Source organism: Crocodylus porosus, unplaced genomic scaffold (genome assembly GCF_001723895.1).
Source record: "Crocodylus porosus isolate Cpor-Errol unplaced genomic scaffold, CroPor_comp1, whole genome shotgun sequence".
Classification (NCBI taxonomy): Eukaryota; Metazoa; Chordata; order Crocodylia; family Crocodylidae; genus Crocodylus; species Crocodylus porosus.
The window spans coordinates 35,349,618-35,376,401 of NW_017728931.1; the positions used below are offsets into that span (position 1 = coordinate 35,349,618).

The 26,784-nt window shown below is 41.8% G+C and overlaps 1 protein-coding gene across 6 annotated transcripts in view; it reads right to left on the reverse strand.

Annotated features, from left to right (window-relative positions):
- Positions 1-26,784, reverse strand: part of ERC1 (ELKS/RAB6-interacting/CAST family member 1) — a 467,579-nt gene that overhangs the window by 300,719 nt on the left and 140,076 nt on the right. For 5 of the 6 annotated variants that reach the window (XM_019544570.1, XM_019544571.1, XM_019544569.1 and 2 more), the window contains exons 5-7: positions 21,566-21,721; positions 17,179-17,346; positions 2,584-2,751 (exon numbers count right to left, since the gene is read on the reverse strand). In XM_019544570.1, coding sequence (XP_019400115.1) covers positions 2,584-2,751; positions 17,179-17,346; positions 21,566-21,721 — 492 coding nt within the window. Of the gene's footprint in view, positions 1-2,583; positions 2,752-17,178; positions 17,347-20,101; positions 20,186-21,565; positions 21,722-26,784 lie in introns of all 6 variants that reach the window. The other variant, XM_019544574.1, reaches the window with a different exon arrangement.

Here is a 26,784-nt window from a genome sequence, read left to right on the forward strand (position 1 = left end):
TTGCAGTCTGCTACGCATTCCTGAGGACAGCCAAGCCTAGCTGAGGTGGGGCCATCTCTAAGTGGTTGCCCAGCACACACCCCCACCCTCTGTAGTTAGTTGCAGGGAGTGGGGAGCCAGCATAGTATCTGCCCCCTCTACTGTGATGGGGGGTGGGGAAGGGATGAAGAAGAGCCCTTCCCCCAGGCGGACCTGACACCCCAAAGCCAACCAGAACAACAGGGGGGGCTGTGCACTGGGAACTTTTCCCCCACTGCTATCCATGCCCAGCTGTGCCAGCTGGCCAGCTGGGCTGCACAGCAATCTTCCCTCTCCCCAACAAAAGTTGCTACCTCTGAGCAGCCAGGTGCTCTGCCATGGTCCCTTACTGTTAGTTCAAGTGCCCTCTGTGCAGCAAGTGTTTATTTCTGTTCTCATTTTTGGGGTCAAGGAAGAGGTGAAATAGGTCAGAGCGGCAAATCTTCAGCAGAAGCCATCAGTGGGCAGATGATGCTGATGATATTCTTGAATATTTAGCCAGCTTTCCATGCAACATCCTCACTTCAGAGAATAATATTAAAGTGATTCAAACTCCCTCTAAATCATGTTGGTAGTGCTACAGCAAGTTTCCAACATCACATTGATCAAAGTATTGTGAACTATTAGTAGCAAAAAACTACTGTATGATGAGATGGAAAAGAATCATGGATTATGTGGTCTTCAGTCCATAGTCTATCCAGTTAGAATGCACAGATTAAAATCTAGTCTCCCTGAAGCTGCCAGTTTAAATGCTAAGGAGAGGGAGAAAAAGCCCTAGGTTAAGGTAGCACAAACAAATTAACAGCAACAGAACTTTAAAGGCTGTAAAAATGTCTATTAAATATTGAACTTTCATTAGAAGCTTTAATAGACAATCGTTGGAGAAAACAGACACAGGGAGACAGAAATTGTTTTTAATTTCATGAGCAATGCTAAAATGAATTCCCATAGGTCACACATGGATTCATATTAGAGATCCGTTTGGGAGCCATGGCTGATGAACTTTCGGCATTATTAGGAAACAGGTTCAACCATTTTGGATGGGAATGTGAAGAAAGATTTAAAACAGGGCTTAATATCTTCCTACAGCAGAAACAGTCTTACCACAGAAATAATCCTGAATTTTACAGCACGTAGAAAAATATACATCCCTAACACCCTTAAGGTACATCCCAAACTGCATTTCTCTGTAGAAGGGTTCCATAGGGGGGGGGAAAATAACAAAAATATAAGCAATGATCATGCTGCCAGAAAATTCAAAACTTAAACAGATTTGAATAATAAAAATGTTAAAAACAGAGTGACCTGAAGTTCTGACAGGCTGAGTCTGTGCTTAAACACATCAGGTAAAAAAAACAAAATAAAAAAGAACAGCTTAAGAGAAATTCCACAGTGTACCAGAGTTTCAAGGATTTTGAGATGGATGTTATGTCTAAATATTTTTGATTTAATCAACTATGAGAAGTAAATACACGCTTTCTGTAAACACCTTAGTGTCTAGTCTATTCCTGAATTCCCCATTTTGTGCAAGGTTAACTGTCATGGAACTCAACATTATCCTTAGCTCACATGGTTCATAGCCACCTATTAAAATAAACTTTGTTGCCCAAGTGAGCGATAACTAGCGCATAAATGAATCAATAGACTGAATTACTAAATTAAGTACAAGAACTCCGTGAAATTCTCCAATATGTTTACAAGCCTAGCATCTTGAACACCAGCACCAAGCATCAGCTTCTGCACAGCCACAAAGAAAAAAAAAAATGTACAGTGAATTTAAAGCCATAGTGATACACATACACCTTTTTTTTAAAAAATGTGTGTAGGACATACCTAAAATCATGCCATGTGCAAGTCATAAGCATTCATCCTGCAATGACAAGGATGTCAAAGGACACTACGTAGGAAACCACTCATTTTATTGATAGCGTTTATATTCCCTTAGCCAAAGAAGGCAAAGCAAAGGCAGATAAGGTTGGACTGAGCCCTGATTACCTTCTTCCAGTAGCTCCAAAACAAGCTCTGTTAAACATAAATATGTACATTTAGAAAGCATCTGCAACAAGAGTTCTAGATATTAAATTTTTATGTACCTTTATGTCCGTAAGATATAGATAAATTAACTTGATCTCTTTTCCTTTTGTATTTCATTTTATTCATTCACATATTGATAGCACAGTCACTCTAGAGTTATAAATTGAGATGCCTCATAGCCTTGTGGCTTTGTTCAATCAATGAGTGGGAAAAGATGAGTTTTCAAGGAGGTGCATCCTCCACACACACACTTCAGTGATTATAAATACTGAACAGAAAAAAGAGGCAGTACAAAGGATCATAGAACGGCTTAGAATCATATTTGCTTTGTTTTTTTTGTTTTTTCCCCCAAAAAACTTTGACTAAGATCACAAGTTTATTGTTAATAATCTTTCCATTATGCTAGAGTCAACCACTAACCTCAAAAATGTCATTTCAAGCAAAGATGTTTGGTAAGCTTTGGGGTATAATGAAGCAGGAATAAGGATGTGTCAGAAAGGAGAACAGAATCTTGTACGAACATAAGCTTACCTTCTTTTGAAGAACATTGACCTTGCGTTCTTTCACGTCCAGCATATCCTTGAGATCATGGATTTCTCCTGCTTGAGTGCCTTTCTCCTCAGCTATCTCCTGAATCTGCTTTGTCTTCTTATTCAGCATGGTCTCCTTTTCCTCCAGACGTAACCGGAGTGCATCCACCTGAGTTGGCACATGCAGAAATATGGTGAGTAGGGAAGTAGAAAGCTGTTAGACAAGATACATATGCCACTAGAAAGTAAGTGCCATCAAACCGCAGATAACCCCAGGTAATTAATCTCCTCTCCCATTAAGATTGTGAAATACACCAGCTTTAGCAAAGAGGTTACTGTTTAAGAATTATTTGTCAAGACCAGTTGCCTATATAAACATTGATGTTTAAACACCAAAAATAACCACAGACTTTAACACCTAAACTGTATATTGCTACTGCTCCTTTTATAAACACCTTAGGCTATTCACTGAAAACAACTGAACTGTGCTCCCTATAAAGCAGTAACTTGAGCAATATTTTTTCAGGGTAGGGAAAACTGACCAACAATTTCAAAAGTTCTATGATATCAGAATAAAATCAATAAAATTAGAATATCAACCAACTGCTCAACTAAATATATATTTGGGAAAACCACTTCTAATGAAATCAACACAATAAAAAAAACACAAGCAGCCAGGAGACAGGATTTTCTATCTTGAAATATACCTTTGGTTCATCACATCTGGTATGCTGCAACAATGACAGTGGTCAATATCAAATACTTCAGAGCAGCACAGGAATTTAAAAAAAATATATAGCAAACAAAAATAACAAAGTAACTTTTTTCTTCTTCTCTTTTTTTTCCTAAACAATAACAATGCTTCTCTATGAAAACATGCCCCCAGACAGCATAATTGAGCAACATTTTCTGTACATGCTCATCAGCCTGATGCCATGAGATTTGACAGTGTAGTATTTGACTAATTCCAAGTAAATCCAGTAAGTTACCACTGCATTCAGTAATATGAAGCATTTCTTTCACCACATGCTTCAAGAACAGGTTTTCTAATTTTACCAGACATGAACCTGACTCCATAGTCTTATATTAAGTCTGCTTTGATGCAGGATAAATCTGAAGTGTTTGTATAGTTTCTGCTGAGTAACAGAGATTCTCTTAAAATTAAGAAAGCTTTCTTTCCTTCTGAAATATAGCTAACATGGAATTATACCAAAGCATCTTGTAACAGTATTAATATATTGTTGAATGATAAGTTATCTACAGATATAATATACTGTATTAGCCCAGAAGAAATAAAAGCATAAATCTCTGCAGGTCTACACATGACAAGGGAAACAATCTTCTAGTTATGTGAAGATGGCTAAAAGCATTTCTGTCTTAAACAACAGCTGAAATGCAACAGATGAGTAGAGTCCACTAGGACTCCATCACCATATACTAAGGGTGTCAAACTTATGGCCCCAGGTCATATCCAGTCCATTGTGCTGTACGATCTGGCCTGTGAGACTGGCCTGGCCCAAGCCTTGTGCACTCCATGTGGCATGTGGGGTATGGGGTCCAGGCTGTGCCCTGGAGTGACCCCCTGTGCTGCCCGCAGCATTGGGGCCAGCCTACATGCTGTGGGCTGCTTAGGCCCTGTGCCAGTCCCTGTGGGTGCATGCACATTGAACCTTGGGGCCAGTGCATGCTGCATGCAGCATATGGACTGGACCTGATGCTGCGGCCATTTCACAGGGTGTTGGTCTTGGTCTGGCCTGCAAGACTGGTTCAGGGACACTCATCCAGCCTATGCAGCCAAATGAGTTTGACACCACTGCTGCATACCACAGCGAACATAAAACAGCCCTCTGAAGATGGAGGCAAACAAAGGCCACGTGGCAGGTCTTAACTGGCTGCAATTCATTTATATAAACATATTTCGGTGTTAGTCAAAGCAAAAACAAAATAAGGGAATTCTGTGCCATCTGCAAATGAACCTGGAAATTACATATTGACGAGTGTCTGTTTTCCCCTTTACTTCTCTCTTGAACTAGAAAGCTAGAAAGAGCTTACAAGGCAAAAAAGAATGCAAAAAAGTGGGAGAAGGCATCAAAGCTATTTGAATACAAATTCAGTCAGAAGAAAAAGGCCACCACAGAGCAAAGAACAATCTCAAAGGCTATTGTGGAATATGAAATCCGACAACACCAGGCTGCTCAGGATACCAAAAGAAACCCACTGACCCTTATCCACTTGGCATTCAGGCAAAGCTCAAGCCAGCCAGCTTGGCTGCTAATCCTATTTGACAGTATCAGATTTGGTTCCTATTAGCTGAATCCATTACAGGACATCAGTCACGGTGAGTAAGTAGGGTGCTTATTGAATCCTTTGCCACTTTTGAATAGCTCAGACTGACACAGACATGAAGTGAAAAGAAAACTTGGACAACTCCAAAGGGAGAAAGAAATTAAGCAACCTAAGTTAACTGTATTTGAAGCTTTAGGTTTTGCATATCACAGTCAATTCACTTTTATTTCATTCTTCTACATTTGAAACTCTTCTCAAATGCTCAAAATTTGCTGTATATAACTCTAACGGAAAACTTTCATTGTTTTGTCTGATCCCAATTACAGGGAGCAGTAAGCCATCCCCAGTGGGGAAAAGAGCAGCCCAAGTCTTTCAAGCAGCACTGTAGTAGTTCACCTCCTGCTGCTACTAGTCTCCCTTCTCTTGCATATATTATTTAGCTTGCACTCCTAATCTCTCTTTCATTCTATAAGGCCAGCTTTGGAGTAGGGAAAAAGAGTATGTTGAGCAAGGATACCAAGGAGATGGGCACCAGATAAATGGGAGTCGAGAGAGATACAGGTAGAAAGAGAAGATATTTTTATATGTAAATTTTGCTGGCAGACTAAGCTTGGCCTTTGAGATTTAAAACACTTTTTTTATTACTGTTTTTCCTTGCTCCCAGTCCTTGTCCTGCACAGATTTATCAGATGTTGTATATCAGATACATACCATCCTAAATTTGACAGGCACTTTCATTCATTCTGAAAAGGAAATTAAAAATCTCCCCCACAAGCAATCCCACATGTCCTCAAATGGTTGTGTTAACTTCATATCTCAATTTCAGTGTATTATTTGAGGCATCCCAGGCGCACAAGTCTACTGATGCAAACACTAAGTGAACATACTGTATCTGCAAACAGACATTCGCCCACAGAAGGCCTTCCATTTTCTAATTGATTATTCCCTTTGAATTCTGTATTGGCTTATGGCTTGGGATAAATTGAAGCCCTGGTTTTTATTTTGCATGAGTTCTGTGCTTCCAAAATCACAGAAAACATTTTCAGGAAAATTCCTCAAAGGCTGGCAGGACACATAGTCATCACTCTAACACTGCTCCTGGCAGAAGACTCCATTTCTTTATTCATATCAGCTTAGTTTATGGATGGCATCCACCCATAATGACAAGAATCAAGGTCTGTGGCAGCCAGGTGATGCCAATTTCAACAAAGTGAGTGCAAGTCTTTCTCTGCACATGGAAATGCCTGTACAAACAACCACCCAGGTGCTGCTAGCCCTTTCCTGACTTCTGTTCCTTGGGCAGTGCTATTTTAACCCAAGGTGAGTGATGATTACTTGCATAGTAATCATCACTCATATCTTTAATTGTATGTCTGTGTTACAGTCTGTAAAATACTCATGGAGATAGGGCTGTGACTGGCCTCTATGCAAGAATGTGCTTGCCAACCTTTCTGCACCCATTATTCATCTTCCTCATTGTACACAAGTATCTCAGACATCAGCAACCAGCATCCCTCTTCAACTTGATACACAAACTCTCTTTCCTGCAAACATGCACAGCAAATACAAGAGACTCCAGAGCTTTCTCTTCAGCTGGATATCACACACTTTCCTCAGATATGTGAACATATACAATCATCACAGAACCATAGAGAAGGAAGGCTGGAGGGGACCTCCAGAGGTCACGTAGTCCACCCCCTGCCTGAGACAGCATCATTCCTATGCAAACCATCCCATATAATCCCTAATCTAAACTCCAGATTAAGACTACCATGAACCCTGACACAACGAAGACATAAGACCCTAACCTGCCACAGGCAAAGCAGGTGAAGCATGGCAGCCAAAGTCCTTCTCCAACAAAATATTGCCAATATATGCTCAAGAGATCCTATGTAAAGGGCCATGTCTGTTCCCCCACTACAACGCAAGGCAAAAAGGGTGCATCTACATGCGCTGTTACAGTGCATGAATAAACTCCAGAGTTTATTGCTCTGGAGTTAATTGCTCCTGGTCATGCCACTTGAATGTACACTGGAAAACAATCAACTTGGGAGCAATATGCTCCAGACTTTATTCATGTGCAGCAAATGGAGCTGGGTCAGAGCAGCCCTGGCTGCCAGGGGACCCTGGGGGTCAGCCTGCCAGCCCAGGGCTGCTCCCCTGGTTCAATGCGTTGCAGAGGAGCTGGCTGGGACACAAGGGAGCTTCAGTGTGGGGCTAGCCAGCAGGAAACCCCCACACTGATGCAGCCTCATGTCCCAGCCAGCCCCTCCAGCATCTACACATGCACTGCTGCACTGTGTTTTAAATCCAGTGATGGAGAGCCCACAACTTCCCCACACAGTCTATTCCACTGCCCCACTGTTCTCACAGTGAATATTTTTTTCCAGATATCCGGTCCAAACTTACTTTGCTGCAATTTCAAGCCTTTGGTCCATGTCCTCCTCTCTGCCGCAAGACAAAAAAGTTCTCCTCTTCTTTATGGCAGCCCTTCAACTATTTCAAGGCTGCTATCATATCCCCTTAAACACCTTCCATGGCTAGTCCCTTCAACCTTACCTTGTATGACTTGCTTTCCAAGCCTTTGATCATCTGTGCTGCCTGCCTCTGGGGCCTCTCTTAACTTCTCCACATCCTTTTTAAAATAGAGCCCATAAATGAACACAGTGCTCTAAATTAGGCCTAACCAGTGCTGAGTAGAGAGGCACTATCACCTCCTGTGTCTTGCACCTAACGCTTGCACCACATCGCCTTTTTGTGCGGCTGAATCACACTGCAGACTCATACTAAGTCTGTAATTAACCAAGACTACTCCTATGTCCTTTTCCCTAGTGCTCCTATCCAGCCAAGTGTCATCCATTTTATGTTTGTGCTTTTGATTATTCCCTCCTGAGGGGTATCATTTTACATTTGTTTTCACTGAACTTCATCCTTAGCGTTAGCCCAGCTTTCCAATCTGTTGAGATCCTTCTGAATTGCACTTGCATCCTCCAACACATTCACAATCCTTCCCAGTTTTGTAATTGGTTAAGTGTATTTTTAGTTTTTTGAAATGTTTATTACAAAAATATTAAAAACAAATAAAAATGCAAAGGTATCTGGCCCTTCCAGAGGCTGAGCTTGAAACACTTATCAACTAGAAAAAATACCATACTACCAAACTGAAACCCCTTCCCCCTCCATGGGGTTATTCACAAAAGACAAGCTGTTCATGTTCCACCTTGCAGAGTGCCCCCTCAATGGCCCATCAGAACACAATCTGTTGAAGATTAATACTTTTTGCAACTTTTTCTGGTTATTGTTCAAGCCAATACCCAATAAGAAAAGATGTGTTCTGGGTAACTACTAGGTTTTTCCTTACAAAGCTCTCCCATGATGGAATGCAGGGCTGCATGTCTCAGTATGCTACTATGTATGATCATAAACTAAACACGCAAGAACTTAGATTCTGAAATTTCTTTTGGCTCAAACTGGAATACATATAGTTCAACTAATGCTTGCAAGTCTGTGTTTACAATGTCTTCTGGTGGGAGAGAATAGGACTCCAATAATCACATGAAAAGACAAAACATATAAATGAGTTTGTTAAAGTTTTTTTTTTCCTCTGGGAATCTTTAGTCAAGCTAGAGGCTTTACTTTGAAAATATTACCAATCTATAATCTTGGGAAAAACTTATATAATAATCTGACATGTTTTAGGTACTTCAGAACTCTCCCTGCGTGTTACTTGGACTCTGGCTTGTAAGTATTTTGGTGCTTTTAAAACTTTTACCCAGTCTTTAGGTTTACCCAGTCTTTAGGACCTGTAACTCTGTGATAGTGATGTATTGTAATAATGTTTACGGACCTTTCCACAATGTCTTAGACTAGAAATTGAGTCCCACTGAGAAACTGAGTTACCCAGTATTTAATGATTCCTCTTTGCAATTTCCCAAACTGTGTATTACTCATTCTTCATTAGGGGTTAACATCATGTGTTCTTGTCTAGAGGGCCGTCCCTAGGGGGAAGTAAGTGGGACGGCTGCCCTGGGCCCCAAAGACAGTGCCAGGCAAACCCTGCTGAGGCCACTGAATGCTGCTAGTTTTGCCACGCCCCCCCAGACAGATGGATATGCCCTGGGCCCCATACACTCCTAGGGACAGCTCTGCTTGTCTACATTAATATACAGAGTCCAAACATGATTAAGGAATGCAGAGAAGGAGACACAGATCTGTATTAGGCATCTAATATCAAATACTTCTTTTACTCTGCAGGAAACAAGGCCCACTGAAACATCAAAATGTGGTATATGAGAAACCATGTTTTAAACCAGCTGCTAAAGTGAAGTCTCGTTAAACTGAATTGCTCTCTTTCAACTAAAACATAATTAAACAGATATTCTCTTAAAGAAAGCCTTGACTAGCATAGAGAGAGGTCAAGATTCAGTACTGTGCTTGACAACTACTTCTGGATGCAACAGTAATTTATACACTGTAGTTCTTTAATTTAGACAAAGATTTTCTCATAAACAACTGTGCTAGAAATCAACCCTGAGGACTTGTACCCTTTCCTGCTGCATGCTATAAAAGTACTTCATGTGCACAGAAGCCACATTTTCCTGCAAAAGTGCATGAATATAGTACTGAATTACATTACAAAACCTTGATGTGGACAAGACCCTTGAAGACCTGAGTGCTCATTTAACACATTCAATGTAAATAATGCATCTTGTGGGAATTAGGTTCATTTCTCTGTTGAATATGAATCTCATCACTTGCCATATGAAGTAGGTCCAGGTCACAGAATCATGCCAACTCGGGCAGTGTGTAAAAATAAAGCAGAATATTTCAATAGATTGAACTAACCTGCTTTGAAGCTACATACCTGCCAGCACTGATCCAAGCAAAAGGACTCAGTAGGACATAATAAAAATGTTATATGGAGGGAGTCTTTTAACTCCAAAACAAATATTGATTTATTTTTGCTTTATTTACAAAGAGATTGTAAATTTACAGAACTATTTATAAAGGTTCCTTTACAAACTGAAAAAGTAACCACAATATTCTCTCCACCCACTAGCCCTCAACATAAACAACTCCCAAATAGGACACTGTTCCTTTTGGTTTCAATATGGCAGGTGTCAAGTCTAATGTCTAGGATACTAGGTCCTGTACCCTGTGTCCAGCCTTCCACTTAAATGTTTTTAATGGAAGAATGAAAGACAGAGGAGAAAGCTATTTTCCTCAAAATGTTAATCTAAATGTATTTTAAAGTATTTCTAGCCTATGAAAATTTTATGAAGTGTTAGCTTTAATACACATAAGCTAGAAATAATGCACTTAGATGAACAGTTCATTTCCATTTAGTTTCCTATAGTTAACGAGTTAAATTTCTTCATTTGTTAGCAGCATTACCCATTAGGGCTACAAAGCAGTTTGTGCTCAGGTACTGATGGATCGTGACAGTCTGTCTCATTTTCATATGAACCATAAACTACATTGGCTGCTCACTACCTTAAAAAAAGCAGCCAAGTTAACTAAATCCATTTCTAAAATACTGTTCATACTTTTAAAAATACTTTTAAGACAAGTCACTTCCCACTTCTGAGTTTAATAGATACCCTATCAAATTAATGCTTATGTAGCAGGACATGGCAATGACTCTCTTACTTTCACTAAGTCTAATTTATCTCTGCTCCAGAATTTTCTGAACAGTAACAAAGTAAACTTGTGGACCAACAACAGTACATGTTAAAATTGAGACTATAGTACTCTCTAATCCTAAGAAGAGCTGTATTTGGCCTCTTTCCTCCTCATTACTGATCTCTCTCTTTCACTAACATGAATTCAGTAAGTTGCAGTTGCTAGGTTCACTGCCAAGAGACTTAAGTCCTCTTTTCATCTACAGAAAAGATAGACTGCAGTAGATCTCAGGCATAAAAATAGAAATTAGGCCCATCTTTCATTGTCACTATAGCTGTCATGCAGTAGCCCCAAAAATCTTGAATGAACTAAAAATATCTTTAGTCACACAATGTAAACAGCTAAAGAACAGTATACAGAACAGTATACAGAAAACATAATAGTCCTCCTCTCTCCAAACGTCCATAAAAAAGAAAAGCACTTCTTGTTTAGAGGAAGATTCACATTTGTTCTTGCACTACACACTGATGTTATATGGGTGTCCACTTTTAGTATTCTCTAAGGCAATTATTCCCAAAGCTTTATATAATTAAATATTACAAGTTAGAAAACTTAATATAATCATCATTCTAAAATGCAAAATTATTGTTGCTTTTTTGGCTAACACAGAAAAATATTCATTCAACTACTCTTCTAAATCAGTGTGAATAAAAAAAATGATTTAGAAAACAATTATATTTGAAATCATTTTAGAGGAGCCTGATCTTACTATAGCCAATTAAAATAATTTTAAAATATACTCCAAATTATTAAAAAATATTTAAAATATACTCCAACAAGGACCTTTTCTGAAATTTCACTGCTTCAGCACCTATTTCCCATTGATTTTAGTGGGAGTTAAATGCCTAATCTGAACTTTTAGAAAACCTACTATGCACTTTTCTTAATCCACAAGTGCCTAAAACTTCTGAGACAAACTACATAGCTGGTAAAATTGCTCTTTGCAAGCTTTTTGGGTACCTAAAGAAGCATGTTTGTATCTGAAAGCTTGCAAAACACAACTATTTAGTTAGTCTAATACAAGATATCACATTTACCCAAAGAACCTTGCCCGCCTATGTCATTAGATCAACACAGCTACAACCAACACCCCCTAAAGCTTCTGAGATAGTGTTTACTAAATAAAATTTTATTTTGCAGTTTTAAATGCAAGATATGTTTTGATAAAGTAACTTTTCCCCCCTTTTTATACTAATGATATTATGGAAACAAAATATTTTTAAATGTTTTAAAATAATTTCAATGAATTTCAAATTTCATCTAAATGTAGTTTGATATGTTTGCTAAACTATTTTTTAATATAAAAATGACTCATTCACCATTTTCTAACATAATAAAATGTAAAAATTAAGAATCTGAGAAGGTGCAGTTGGAGCTACACAAATGTTTGTAGATGTATGGTCTCTTTCTGGTTAACAAAAAGTACCAAATTTAGCAAATTTGTAGTTGCAAAAAATCATGTTTTAATGGTTACATCACTCCAGAAAAATTAAATCCCTTCTCAATAAACTGACAAATTAGTATAAATACAAATAAGATTAAAATTGATTATATGCTAAATTAAATCTGGATTAAAATGGCTGATTTAAAAATCAAAGCAGCTAGTCACTCTCGCATGGCTAAGAGTTAACGCAAAAGCTACTACACAGCAACCACAAACATTCATTGTGTAACTTTTCTTGTACATGTGGTTAGATGACAAATTATTAGACGCCGGTAAGAAAAAATCATTCCTAATCAGAAAAAAAGTCCACAAATTTCTCTTCTGATATTGTGTATTATGAATGGCTTACATTATTATCATCCCCAAACTCACTTCTCTTCCTTTATGCACAGGACACCTTTAGATATTGCTTTTGCTGTGATGAATAAGAGAAACCATTTCTGATACATGGGTGCCCTCTTTTGGATCTTTCCCATCATTACATTTATACAACATTGAACTGAGGGTAAAAACACACAGTCACACTAAGTGGATCAAGCTGTGGTGCGGCCTGTCCTGCTGGAGCTTATCTTCTTTATTGGATGAAACTCATTGCCCACTGTCCCATATCAGCCAGGGATTTGATGTGGGATGACAGATAACATTTTCCCCTTGCCCAGGAATTTCCCCATATCCCTCATTGCCACAAGCCTCCTTGATGGAACCAGGGTCATGTGCCAACCCACACAGAGGTAAGCAAGGGTCAGTGCAAGTCCCAGCATGGAGGTGCATGACCCAGAAAATACCCAACATCCTGAGCCTCCAAGCCCAAACCCATGCTGACTCAGTGTGTGCCTACACAGCGCTTGAAATTCTCTGGGATCCTGCATTGTCCTGTGCCTTCTTGCTTCACCCACTTGATTCCCTGGATCCTGTGCCTTTACACTGAGACCTGTGAGGGCTCTCACCACTTAGGGTGCATCTCTGGAGATCCCCACTTACAAAGAAGATTCCCAGGGCATGTCTGTGTAAACGAAGAAAGTTGGACAGGTGCTCCTGAAGCTTAAAGGGCCTGATCCTGCATGGAAATTTCTGGGGTGCCCCCCAAGAGCAGCTGGAGAATGTGGGCAGATCCAGGCTGCCTGAACTCTCCCACCGCAAAGCAAATAGATGTCCACTGCAATAAAGTGCCACTACCTTTTATTGTGCCACTTCTGTGGCACAATGCAGGACAGAGATGTCTATTCGACTCAAAATATATATTTTTTATGGCAGCACAAATGAGATACCAGCCTATGTCTATTTCTACCATTAAATGCTGTCTTTACACAGCAGGTATTTGAGTTCATTCTTGAAGATTTCCAGTAGTATTGTAACTGAGGTCCTTATTAAAACTTATGAAGCTCAGTGCATACTTCTGCTCTAGATAAACTAAGAGCTTACCAAGGCTTTGTTATCAAGTCCCAAAGTTCCTAAATTAAGAAAACACTATTTTCAGAATGGAAGATAAAGTCTGAAAAATAATATTCACGTCTCAGCTGCAAGTCCAGGCTGTCGTACAAGAGTTCCAGTATGTGCTGAGAGAGGTAATGAAACTTCAGTGACAACCACCAGTATGTCTTTAGTTCCTCCACTTGCTCCATTTAGGGTTGTAAACCCATCCAATTCAGCCAGAAAAAAATATTAATTAACATACACCTAAGAACATCAAATTGTTCATGGCATGTTACTGCTGCATGCACATATCTTATCAAAGTTCCTGCCTACAAAAAACCTCACTTTTTAGGAACAAGAGAAATTAATGAGCTCAGACCCAGCAGCATGAAAGGTAGCCACTAGGGCTAAGTACAGACAGTCAGAAAGCCAGAGGCTGAATCATTTCAATTTTTGCAGATTTCTATAAACTGCCTAGATTGAACCAATCAGAAAATGAACTGATGTTCACCTTTCAAACCAGAAAGGCAGCCAGACCCCTGCAGTGCCCCGTATCAGGAGGTGGGGGGCACTAGAGCATGCCTCTCAGCCTGCTGGTCATCACAGAGAGTCAGGAGATGGGCAATTCCCCCAGCCACACTTCCTTTTCAGTCTCCAGCCAGTTAAGGAGAGGGCCTGGGGGGAACCCTTCCCGCCACTAGCCTACCAGCTGAGGTCTCCCCAGCACTGGGGAAGGGGGGAAGAGGGAAAAGCCCCCAGCTGGATGTTTTGACCTCCCCCCAACACCGTGCTGGACATGGTCCCCCTAACCATGCCCCCTCCTCAGTCTGGGCTGGCTGAGGAGGGACTGTGGGCCCCCCCCCAACCCTGCACTGTCCCTTCCTTGGCCAGCTGGCTGGCTGGGGAATGTGTGGGAAGAATGCGGCCCCCCCGCCCCCCCATTCAGCTCTGGACTAGGCTGGGTCCAGGGGGTTGCAGGGCGAGAAGCTTGCAGCGGAGGCCTTTTCCCCCCACCACTCCCTCCCTGGTAAACCTGCTGGCCAAGGAGGGGTTGTGGCTGAATGATGACCCCAACTCCCGGCTTGGGCTGAGGAGGGAGTGGTGGGGGGGAAGTACCTCCTCCTGCCTGGCTCTGGACCCCAACCTGGGCAGTGCCTGGTGCTGGGGGCCGAGGAAAGCTGACCGTGGGGGCCATTTTTCCCTGCTAACTCCCTCCTCAGCTGGCCCATTGATCACAGAGGAGGCATGGCTGGGTGATCATCCCAGCTCCTGGCTTAGGTAGAGGGAGTTAAGCCCCCACTGTGAGCTTCTCTGCTTTTGGGAGCTGGGGCGATCATCTGGCCATATTTCTTCTTTGGTTGGCAGGCTGGCTGAGAAGAGAATGGGAGGTAAAATGGCCCCCTACCCCTGCCACCTAGGGCCCAGAGCCAGGTGAGGGGGCCCCTTTTCCCCCCCACTCCCTCCTCAGCTGATCATCTGGCCTAGGAGGGGGCATAGTAGGTGATCGCCCTGGCTCCTGGCTGCAGGGAAGCCTGCAGTGGAGACTTTATTCCCCCAGCCTGAGCCTGCACAATCACCTGACCACACCTGCTCCTGGCTGGCGGCCGGCTGAGGAGGAAATGGGGGTGAAAGACGGACCCCTCCGCCTGGCTCTGGACCCCTAGCCAGGCTGTGCCTAGTGCAGAATGGGTGGGGCCCAACTTGGGGCCTTTACTCCCCACACCCAAGCCAGGACAATCACCCGGCCATGCTTCCTCTCTGGCCAGTGGGCAGACTGAGAAGGGAGTTGGGGGTGGAGGGGAAACAGCCACCTTCTCCCTCCCCATCCCTCCCCAGCATGGGGTAGAGCCTCCAGTGGGGTCTTTACTCTCCCTGCCAGCATGGAGTACACAGTGGAGCTGTACTCCCTCCACCCCTGCTGGGAGCCAGGCTGATTCTCCCTGGCCAAGGGGGAACCAGGGCTGGGGAATCCCCTCCGCCGCCCCCCCCCCCCGCTTACAACTGGAGGCCAGGCTGCCCTGCTCTGTTGGAGCAGAGAGCACAGCCTGGGGCTGCACAGCACCCTGGGATGCTGGAGGACTGTGAGTTAAGTTGAACCAGGAGGGGACCTGGGACAGACGTTCCATAAACTGGTTTGACATAAATCATTTAAGTCTACATCCATCCAGGTTTATTTTAACTCAGTTTCAGCCACTTTGAAAGTGGTTTAAGTGTACTGAACTTCTGTTCTGTTACAGGTTTAAACCAGTGCCTAATCACTTAAACCTGTTTATGTTTAACTTCTGTCCCCAGCCCAGGAGACAGACTACAGCAATGGTTCTCAGCCTTTTCATATTCAAGGCATTATTGCATAATTTTTTTGTATCTAGCAGAATCCTCTGTGGGTGCAGGCAGAGGGAGCCGATCCTTTGCTTTGCGCAAAGGAGACATACTCCTCTGCCTTTGCTAGGGGCACCCTAGATGAAAATTGCTGTTTTAGGTGCTCCACTTTTTACAGGGTTCAGCTGAGACACGTTAAAGCTAATTTTTCAGAAGTGTTGAGCTCTCACTCTATGAAGACCAGGGTCCTTGTCTGCAAGACAGGCTAGTCGAGCTTGGCTTCATTTTTATTCTTTAAATCGTTGCTGAGAATGATCTTCTTCCCTGCCTTACCCTCTCCCTCCCAGACCCAGTTTTCAGCTGCATTTCTAAAATTAGAAAACAATGAGTAGGCAGTGGAAATAAATGGGTCTTCTGGAGGTGCTTGTTTTCCCTAAGCATACCTACCCCTTAGGAGGTATCAGCCCCCTCATGCAATTCAAGTGATGAAAGGCAGAGTCCTGCTCCTGGGACTCTCCACTGCCATCCTGCTGAGGGCTCTCTCAGTATGTGGCACTGGCCAGGGCAGTGCCTTTTGTGCCTTAAACTACCCCCCATTGAATTCCTACAACCCATACCCCCAGAGAAGCAGGCTTCCCAGATCACCAGAGGACTCAAACTTCCTCTGCAAGGACACACCTCTCCTCCGGCTCCTGCTGCTTGACTGAACATCCTGCTGGCCCCAGGGACCAACCATAGGGGAGAGCCCAAGTCACTACTTCAGGTAACTAGGGTCCCCAGCTCCTCCTACCAAAGCAGGCTTGTTTGGACATAGCAGGTCTGGGGAGCCACACTGTCTAGTTCATTCAATGCCAGTCATTTTGTGATGTAGGGATACAGCGTGCCAGCACAGGGATATTGCCCTGGCTTCAAAAGGGAGACGGTGGTTGGACTCAGTGCCAGCAAGCCCTGTAGATGCCAGGGAAGCACAAAAGTAGCTTTGTTGTGGCTGCTGCTGAGCTGTCATTATGCAAGAGGGAATTCTGGACTTTCCTGGGGTAGGTTTGGCCATGGGCTATAAAGTACCTGCTGAGGGAGTGAAGCCGGCAAGAGAAGCAGCAGCTGCAAGCACCAGTGCTCAGCTCTGTAAGGAGAAGGGCAACAGGGTATTGAGGTGTGAGCAGCCTGGGAGCTGCACAGAGTTCAAACAAGAGCATGGGGACTCCGGCAGGACACAGCAGGGAGGAGCAATGAGGCAGCTCCACTTGGTGGGAGGAGCAGTAGGGCACCCTTAAAAAGAGGGGGTGCTGCATCACCCCAGCTGAGAGTCACTCAGCACGGCAAGCTTCTTCAGAGAAAAGAATTTTGAACGTACTCTATTTCCAAAGCAAGAAACCATACAGAAATAGGTCACTCAACCCATACTATATTTCCCCACAAAACAGCTAACAGGTACAAAATTGCTTGTGTCACCTCTGTCTGGAGGATGGCTGCTCTCTGCTCTTTTGCTGTAAGAGACTCTTTCAGCACCTCAATATGCTGTTTGCTGTCAGAGAATTGGTTTGTAAGGGTCTCCAGTTTCGTCTGTAAAGCCAGCAGCTCTGTGTCCTTACGTGATAGCTCCTGTTTCACCTGACCAATCTAAAGGAGAAACCCAACAAGAGGAAGAGAAAAGAGAATTAACAGTCTAACCTTTAAAACTGCAATGAAAAGTTAGTATTCATCCAATTACCAAAGAAAAGGATACTATTTTAAAGATTGTCACCACAGAACTTTAAAGACTTCACGTATCTACAAGGTTGGGTTTCACATCATACACTGGATATCAGAAAAACGAAGAGCGGACAAGTAATGGGTGAAACCCATCCTCAGCCATCATTCACATTGCCAGCCATGATTAGTTACCTGACAGCCAGTATTTTACTGAATATGAAGCAGACATGTACTTGATATGTACAAATATTAGGCCTCTTGTAGACCTAAACAAATCAGATATATTTAGTATGCTTTAGAGCGCTCTCCTTAGAAGGTGTGTTTGCCTTTCCAGGGCAATTACGACAGGTTTCCTGCCCTCAGGTTTCTTGCCCTTATCACCATCCCAATTGCATCTCTGCAAAGAATATCATTGAAACATGCCTTTAATTGTCGCAGTCTTTGTGAAACTACAATTTCACCCCTCCTAGGAAAAGAAATTTCTTGAAGTGGATCTGAATATGTTATAAAATAACTGATACCAAAATTTCAACTTTTCATTCCCAAAAAATCTGTTTGAAACCTGCCCTGTAGTGAAGATCACTGTTCACTTTTAAAGTCCACTGGAGTCTGTCACATTTCCATAGGTTTCAGCCAAGGTGTGGTCCTATTCATGCACAAATAATGAAAAATTTCAAAGGTATGTTTAGAGATGGTGTTAAACCACAATCTAAACACAATCACCATCTCAGACACTCTGACTCAGACTTGAGGACAAGTGTACATGCTTAATAAGAAATGCACTGAGCCTTAAGATGGACATATACAATAGGTCTGATTAGAAACTTAGAATTTGTCTCCCCACTTTCCAACAAAAAAATGGCAATTAACAGGTTGATCCAAAAAATGGATAGTTCATTGTGAAATCAAAAATATACAGAAATGTTTTAAGCAACTTGCAAACAACTTCCTCTGTGGTGCTGGCAACCCAAGTCTATTAGCATAATGTTAAATATGTGCAACAGAAAGTTGAAGGAAATAATGAAAAACAAAATCAGATCCCCTGCCCCCCACCAAGATGAGTGGCATTCACAAAAAACAGCATGAATGATAAAATATAATTGTAATAATATAAGGTGATATTAGTAATGAATGGAAGGAACAAAGTCAATTAGTTTAATTCCTATGTCTTTCTGCTAAAGCGCTGCTTTTATGTACATCTTTACCACAGGATGTTAGTTTTTCTAGCACCAAATGATGTCACCAAACACTGCTGCACTCCATTATAAAATGACATGTGAGAGAGCAAGCAAGAGAGAGAGAGAGAGACCGAGCAAAGGGAGGAACATTTTGCATGTGTATATGTGTAAAAACTGAAAACAGCATAACATGATTTTTACCCTTTTGTAATAGATAAAACGGAGGGGAGATAAAGAGAATTTCCTTTCCCGAATTATCAGATGTTATTTACTTAATTCTGACTGGAGATGAGACAGTCTATTTCTAACTTTAAATCTATTTACTACTATCAAAAACTTCCAATAAAAAAGTTCCATTTCATTTAGCAGAGCAATATGCAAGTGTGTATTGTAGCATCCAAATTATGCTTCTACTGTGAATTACTCACACTGGAACTCCTAATCCAATCCCCACCGCTATGTTAGTATCCTTAGGCACACCAGAAGAAAAAGCAAGTGACTGCAGAATTTGGGGATAGTTCAGTTTTATGCAGTCTCTAAACCAAAAAAAAAAAGTGTGTGTGTGTACCGTTTTTCCCTACATATCTATATCTAATCTACCTGTCTAGACAGACAGATAAACTTCTCCCATTAGAAAGCCACACATAGACTAGAAAAAGACATGTCGGATCCATCTTGAAACGAAATTCTACACCTTTTTAATCACAGATATTTTAAACAGATAAAGTGTTTTGCTTATATATAAGGACAGGACAAACTATTAAAAGTCCCAGGCAAAACCTTAAATTCACTGGATCTAGAAACACAACATCTGAGCTGCAAGCCCAAAAAGCCTCTATGCTCAAGGTTTCTGGGAAAGAATATGATAGGGTTCAGAGCTCCACAGAAAGTTAAAGGCAGCATTAAGTGCTCATATCTTTCTCCTCTGTGACACATGCTGATCACCCAGCACATGCAGTATTTAGAAAAAGAAGAAGTTTTAACATACACTGCTAACACAACACAGGGGCAGATTTTTAAAAGCACTCAAATCTTTGTTAAGTACTTAACCAAAGGCCAATTTTAAAAAAGTACTTAGTACACACCAGTTTAAACTGTTATAGTCAAGGAGACATTTACAAGACAGGTGAGCATGTTTTTAAAAAAAAAAAAAAACTGGCTGTTTATTTTGATCCCTAAATGAAGCATTGCATCGTTTGAAAATCTGAGCCTAATGGTGGGTGCCAAGCACTTTAGAAACGCTGCCCATCTGTGAAATCGTCACTAAAGTAGAATCTTTGTCTCAGAGAGCAAATACGGGTAGTCAGAGTGTGTTTTAAACAGTGAGGCTACAGATGCCAAGAGGATGTGAACAACAGACAGATGCACAGTAGGGGAGACTGGTTAGTTCTAGTACTAAAAACGCAAAGTTTAAGAGAAGCGTAAGCTACCCAGGAAGTCATAGAGCTAGCAAAGCCCCAGCAAATGGCCACTGCACACAAAGAGAGAAATCTTACAGCAGAGACCTCAGCTTGGAGACCAGCCGCTCCCTTTTTCAGTTCCTCCCCTTGAGCCTCTTTGGCACTTAGCTCTTCTTTCAGTTGCTCTACCTGCCACGACATTGTTATTCTTTTCAATTTCAACATTTATCATCTTTTAGCTGACCTCTTTCAGCCAACAAAGTGATTACAACTAATTAAAAACTAAATAGTAAGGTCAAGATTGGTTCCTCATTCCCTTCTCTGTCAAGATCTCTGGGGGTTAAAGTCACTGTATTGTCAAGTCCTCAGGCAAGAGTTTCATTATCATCCTTGCAAAAATTGACACTACAAATGTGGTTGCAGCTATTATTTCAATTGTAGAGCACATAGTACAACCATTTTGAAAAAAGAAACAAATAGAAAATTCAGGCAGAAATAGCAAGAGAAAATCCTTGGCTTTAGAGGGATAAGTTATCCTGAGGCAGCTACTGATGCCAACAAAATATCTTATTAAAAAGATGATTCTGTGTACTTATAAAACAAGACAGGACTGCAGGGTATGGCTGAGACATCAGGATTGGAGCTGGACAAGTCACAAGGGGGAACAGGCTGTTAAATCAACTAGAGTTAGGGAGCAAGTTGTCAGCAGGAAAAGAGAGCACAAGGGACGGAAGCAGTACAGAAATAAACCAAAGGAGAATGTGTTCGTTAGGCCTAAAGAAGGGGATGGAGAAGCAAACTGCTAACAAGGTGAGGCATGAAACAGTAGACAATTTAGTAGCAGACATGAGGTAGAAGACAATTTAAATAGTCTTTTCATATTCCTAATATTGGGAAGTTTTGTATTCAGTTTCTAGTGATAGTTCAACAGGATGCAAGGAGAAAAGTTTTTCTTGGAGTAAATCATTAAGCTGGATTGAGTGGAAGGTTACTAACAAGTCTTACTAAGTCTTATTAATGTATATTTCTTCTTTAAGATGATACAACAGTTGTGTTCAACACTCTCCAGTAAGTGAAAACTATAAGCATAAAACAAATCAGTTCAGTGCAGTGATGAGAGCTCCAAAGAATCCAGTAGAAATAAAGTATACATCAACTGTACATTCTACACAGTACAGTAATTTATTTGTGCCACCTCTGTGCCTGAGGACCAGGATTTCCCAATGCCACCGGCATACAAACATCTCCAAATGCTAAATTAACCTAATCCTATCAAAAGGATTATAAAGGGCCCAGAGATGCACAAAAAATTGCAACCAAGTCAACCAAAGTAGTGAGCCGAATTTGGCCCTTCTTCTTACTGAGCATACAATTCCCTAGTTTCTCTTAAAAATTATGAGGCTATTCCATTTCAAAGCCAAGTGTAGATACCTTTGCACCATTTCCAAGTGGTTAGGGTAATATGCAAGTCCCAACTACGTTCTTGGTTGAATAGCTAAGTATAAATACTTTTCCCATCTCTTCCCTAGTAGTCAGAGAGGTCATGATTACTATCACTTTTCTCATTACCTTATTTTTCATGAATTTGGAATGACTACGATACACCTCCATTTGCTTCATTTCCTCCTCCCGCTCCTCCGTGCTCACAGCTCCATTTGACTTCAGCATCTGGATCTCCTCTTCCAAATCCCGGAGACCTCGCTCCATGGAGGAGATTTTTGAGTCCTAAAAAAGATAAGATGAGATAAAAAAGCAACATAATGTTAAATGACTTGTTAACCATGAGAGGAACAGAAGACATATGTGTGCTGGAACTGGAACTGCCCTTCAATAAATGATCCTAAAAGAACTGGTCTCCACCCACTTAAACATCACCTATTTGAAAGCTAGCATATAAATTTTGTGAAACAGACATTTTTTCACCTCATTTCTGAAAGCAAAGGAGAAGTTTAAGGCTAAACTAGCATGTTGCTAGGGCCCAAAAATATTTACTGCTAGGGCAGTAAAACCATGCGAAAAATATAAGCTTGCAGTCCAGAGAGAGTATGTACAACAGATATTATGATGGGACACGTTTGGCTCTAATTGTAGAAAAGGCAGATTCACATCAACCCTAATCCAAGGATATAGTATAAAAACACATGAAACATGTGCTTAACTAACGTCAATGAAGTGAGGGTTCCAAGTTGGGGAACAAAATATGGGCCATAAAGGGCATGTAGTGCTTGCTGGGGCCAGACCCAGGATGCACCACATGCAATGCTCACTGGGGACAGATTCCTGGTTACATTACTCACTGGGGCTGATCCCAGGTCATGCCATCTGCAGTGTTCACTAGGGCTGGATTCTAGACAGTGCTGCCTACTGGGGCCAGTCCTGGGCTGTGCTGACTGCAGCGCTCGCTGAAATCTAGGCCTCAGGCTGCACCAACTGCACCACTTGCTTAGGCCAGACCACAGGCTGCACCAACCGGGCATCTTCCTGGAGACAGGTCCTGGGCTGCACCACCCACACAGCCCACTTGGGCTAGCATCCCAGATGGGTAAATTCCACATACACTGGGTCAGGCATGTGAGGGGCAGGAGGAGAAAGGCATGGGCCTGGTCTAGCCCACGAACCAGCCCTACACCATTCATCCAGCCCTCGGGGCCAGCTGAGTTTGACACCCCTGCTGTAGAGGATGCAAACCTATAGTCAGCCATTCACAGATGATTTCAGATACTTTTTTACATTGTTAGAAAAAGCAAACAGGTAAACAATATATTTCATATTCTTTTCAATTTAAGAGAATAAATGGAAGTTTTCCAAACTGCTCAATGCATTGTTTCCATGGAACTCTCAAGTGTTAGGAAGAGGGAGAACTGATGTACACAGAGCCCACAATGTTATGCTTAATAATGTACATGATTATTCATCTTCCAAACTGCATCCACTAAAGCAGCCATCACTCTACTCATGGATGTTAAACACATATTAGCGAACAAGTCATATTCTCTGCTTTGCAGGTACTTTCAGGCCACATCCTAAATTTTTCACCAAATTTGTTATTAACTCAGTAAGCTCAGTCTATGTTTGTGACAAGCCTATGTTTTCAACATAGACCATTTTTTAAATTTTGGGTTGTATAAAAAATTGTTACAAACAAGTATCCAAATGTGTGAAAAAATTAATTTGTTTTGAAAAAGTATTTGCTACAGAGCTTATTAAGAAAATGAAGAGAATGTAAGGTGAATTTAAAGCAAAACAAAAAAATATTTTGCACAAATTAATGTCTTACAAACTGCTAGGACTCTTCCTGGACACCTGGCACCTCTTGGCTGCAATTATTTCCTGTATGTTTAGTCCTAACAACAGTGCCAGAGCCACTTTCAGGGCGACATTCAAGTGGTTTTCACTGCATCTTGAGCACAGCTTTGATCGTTAATGTCCATACATAAGAAGATCCGTATGCATGTGCATTTTCTTGTGAACATAGAGAACACCCTCGATGTGAAGGATTTTATTGCTGGATAGTTTTCTCCCAGGTTTGTGAATCCTAACTTTTGAGAATTTATCTTTCAGTGTAGTGTTCCAATGAAGATCTCCGAGTTCCACTTGCAGCTACTGATGGGCATATTCCGGACAAACACGGAATGGGGTGCTGAAAAGTCTTAATTCTGCTTCGTGGCTCCAAAAAATCAGAGAACCTGTTCTGGAATTCGTGCCTGAAATATTGACCACATATTTTTCTAGGCCCTTACCACCTTCAATCCCAGTGGCAAGTAGCAGTGGATTCAAGGTGGAAAAGTGTGCTACACTGCACAGAGCTATTTGTCCCAATGAGAGGTTCATTTCAAAGGCATAAAACACAGTCATAAGCTAGTTCTGACCGTGCATTTTTGAGTTTCGAGTACTATGATGCCTGAATGTGTTCATCAAGATGGCAAGATCCTGTAATAATTCTTCATCTTGAAGTTCAGCTGCAGGTTTCTCTTTCTTTCTCATAAATACTTCAATCTCGCATCATTGTTTAAGGAAGCACTTTAAGACAGCCCTACAATTCAGTGAGTGCACTTCAGCATAATACAGCAATCCATGCTGAAAGTAACTTTTCTCCAATGGCTAACAACCCTGTGAGCCATACCCAGAGTTTTGGCAGAGAGAGCTTCCTGATGTGGAATTCAATGAAAAACACAGAACTCATGATCTAGATCAGGGGTAGGCAAAATGCATCCTGGGGGCCAGATGTGGCCCGCCAGGTCATTCTATTCGGCCTGTGGGGCCCCTAAAAAATTTAGAAAATTAATATTAATCTGCCCCGGGCTGCTTGTCACGCGGACCTCAATGGCTTGCCGAAATTCAGTAAGTGGCCCTCTGCCCAAAATTACTGCCCGCCCCAGTCTAGATACTCTGCCCCTTACTCTCGAGTTTTCCCCCAAATCCTGTGTTACTTCCCAACATGGAACAAGTCCTGCCTGTTGCAACATTCAGTTCCCTTCTCCAGTCCACATTTAATTTGTCCAAAGCTGTGGTCATCTGTTGAAAAGGTCCTTTCCTTTAGTTGGCACTAACTTCAAAAAACCATCTGTCACATTCATTTCTTGATTGACAACCTGAACAAACATAACTCTAGCTGCGCAAAATCATTCACATTTTTGCTTTCTTCAATAGCTAGTAAAAAAGAAGCACATGCCTTTCCTTGTACAAATTATCTGATAAATCAGATTTTGTTGGCTGCTGTGTTTCCTGAGAGGCTGCTTTTTGCATAAGTTTGTCACTTCTGTGGGCACACAATGTCTGCAGCCTTCATCATTTCTTTCTTTAAGAACTCTACCTCGGCAAAAGGGCTTTGAAACAGCAGCTCTTTCTTGGAAAAGGACACAGCTAACAATCACTATTCCAACACTTACTTGTAGGATGTGCCTGTGTGAAAATGGATTGTTGCTTTTTCAAAGACCATTTTAATTCACTCAGTTTGTCTCCACGCAACTTCCCTGTAGACTTGTCATACTTGATGCCATGACATAACTTAGAATATCTCCTAACATTGTGTTCTTTGCTTACATGTAAGAACATAAGAACATAAAAAATGCCACACCGGGTCAAACCAATGGTCCATCTCACCCAGAATCCTGTCTCCAACAGTGGCACAAGTGGATGGTTCAGAGCAGTGGTTCTCAATCTTTTTAGATCTAAGGCACCCCCGGGTCTTGGAAACTTACTTGGAATGACCTGGAAAATGCCAGTTGTTAGTTCTCTCTCTTTTTTTTATTATACAAAAATAATATACCAGTTCTTTTGTTGCAAAAAACTCTGGAAGACTACAACTATCAATGATGTGGACATTGGTGTCAGAAGCACGTTGGCTAAGTTCACCAATGACACTAAACTTCGGGGCATAGCGTCCACACCTGAGGACAGGCTAGTGGCCCAGGCTGACTTGGATAAACTTAGGAAGTGGGCGGATACAAACCTGATGACATTCAATATTGATAAATGTAAGGTACTCCACCTCGGGGGAAAAAACCCCACAGCATGCGTATAGGCCCAGCAGTGCTACGCTTGCTAGCACCGTGGCCGAAAGAGACTTAGGGGTCATGACTGATCACAAGATGAACATGAGCCACCAGTGCGATGTTGCAGCTGGTAAAGCAAACCAAACTCTGGCTTGCATCCATAGATGTTTCACAAGTAAATCGCAGGATGTCATCCTCCTGCTGTACTCAGCCTTGGTGAGGCTGCAGCTGGAGTACTGCATCCAATTCTGGGCTCCACAATTCAAGAAGGATTTCAAGAAGCTTGAGAGAGTCCAGAGGAGAGCCACGCACAAGATCAGAGGGCAGGATCAGAGGACAGGCCTTATAAAGAGGCTGAGAGCCATGGGACTCTTCAGCCTGGAAAAGCACAGGCTCAGGAGGGACCTGGTGGCTGCTTATAAGTATATAAGGGGATACATCAAGATCTGGGAGAACATCTGTTCACCAGAGCACCCCAAGAAAAAACAAGGACCAATAAACTCCTCTAAGACTGTTTTAGGCTGGACATAAGGAAAAAATTCTTTACTGTTTGAACCCTCAAGACCTGGAATAGACTCCCTCCAGAAGTGGTGCAGGCACCTACTCTGGACTCATTCAAGAAACACCTGGATGCTTATCTTGCTGGGATCCTATGACCCCAGCTGACTTCCTGCCCCTGGGGCAGCAAGCTGGACTTGATGATCTTCGAGGTCCCTTCCAGCCCTAACATCTACGAAATCTATGAAACTATTGATTTCTATTAAAATCTCTGGATTTATCTTGTGAATCATGTTTACACACCTAACAGTGCAAACATTGTGTGGCACACCCCCAACCCCCTCAAAAGAATCTCCAGGCACCCCAGGGTAGCATTATCTCCTGGTTGGAATCACTGATATAGAGGGAGACTGTTGCACTGGCTATATCTAAAGTGATCCATCCCTGATTCACTTGTATCGGTTTAGCAATGCCAGAGAAAACATCTCCAACAGTTCTCTTTGAAAGCTATTAATATTTCTATCATCCATGGATTTGTCATCATCCATGGATTTGTCTAGATATCAAACACACAGGCTTTCCATTCACTTCTCTGAAGAAGCATGAGCCTCCATTTCCACTGAAACACACAGCACCCTTTTCTCTTGACAAAAATTGTATCTGGCTTATAGTTAAACACACATATAGTGTGTGTGTGTGTGTGTGTGTGTATGATTTGTGCAAGAGATGATTATTATTATTATGCTATAAACACGGGCATAAGGCTCGTAAACAACAACAGCACTGTTGTGTTTT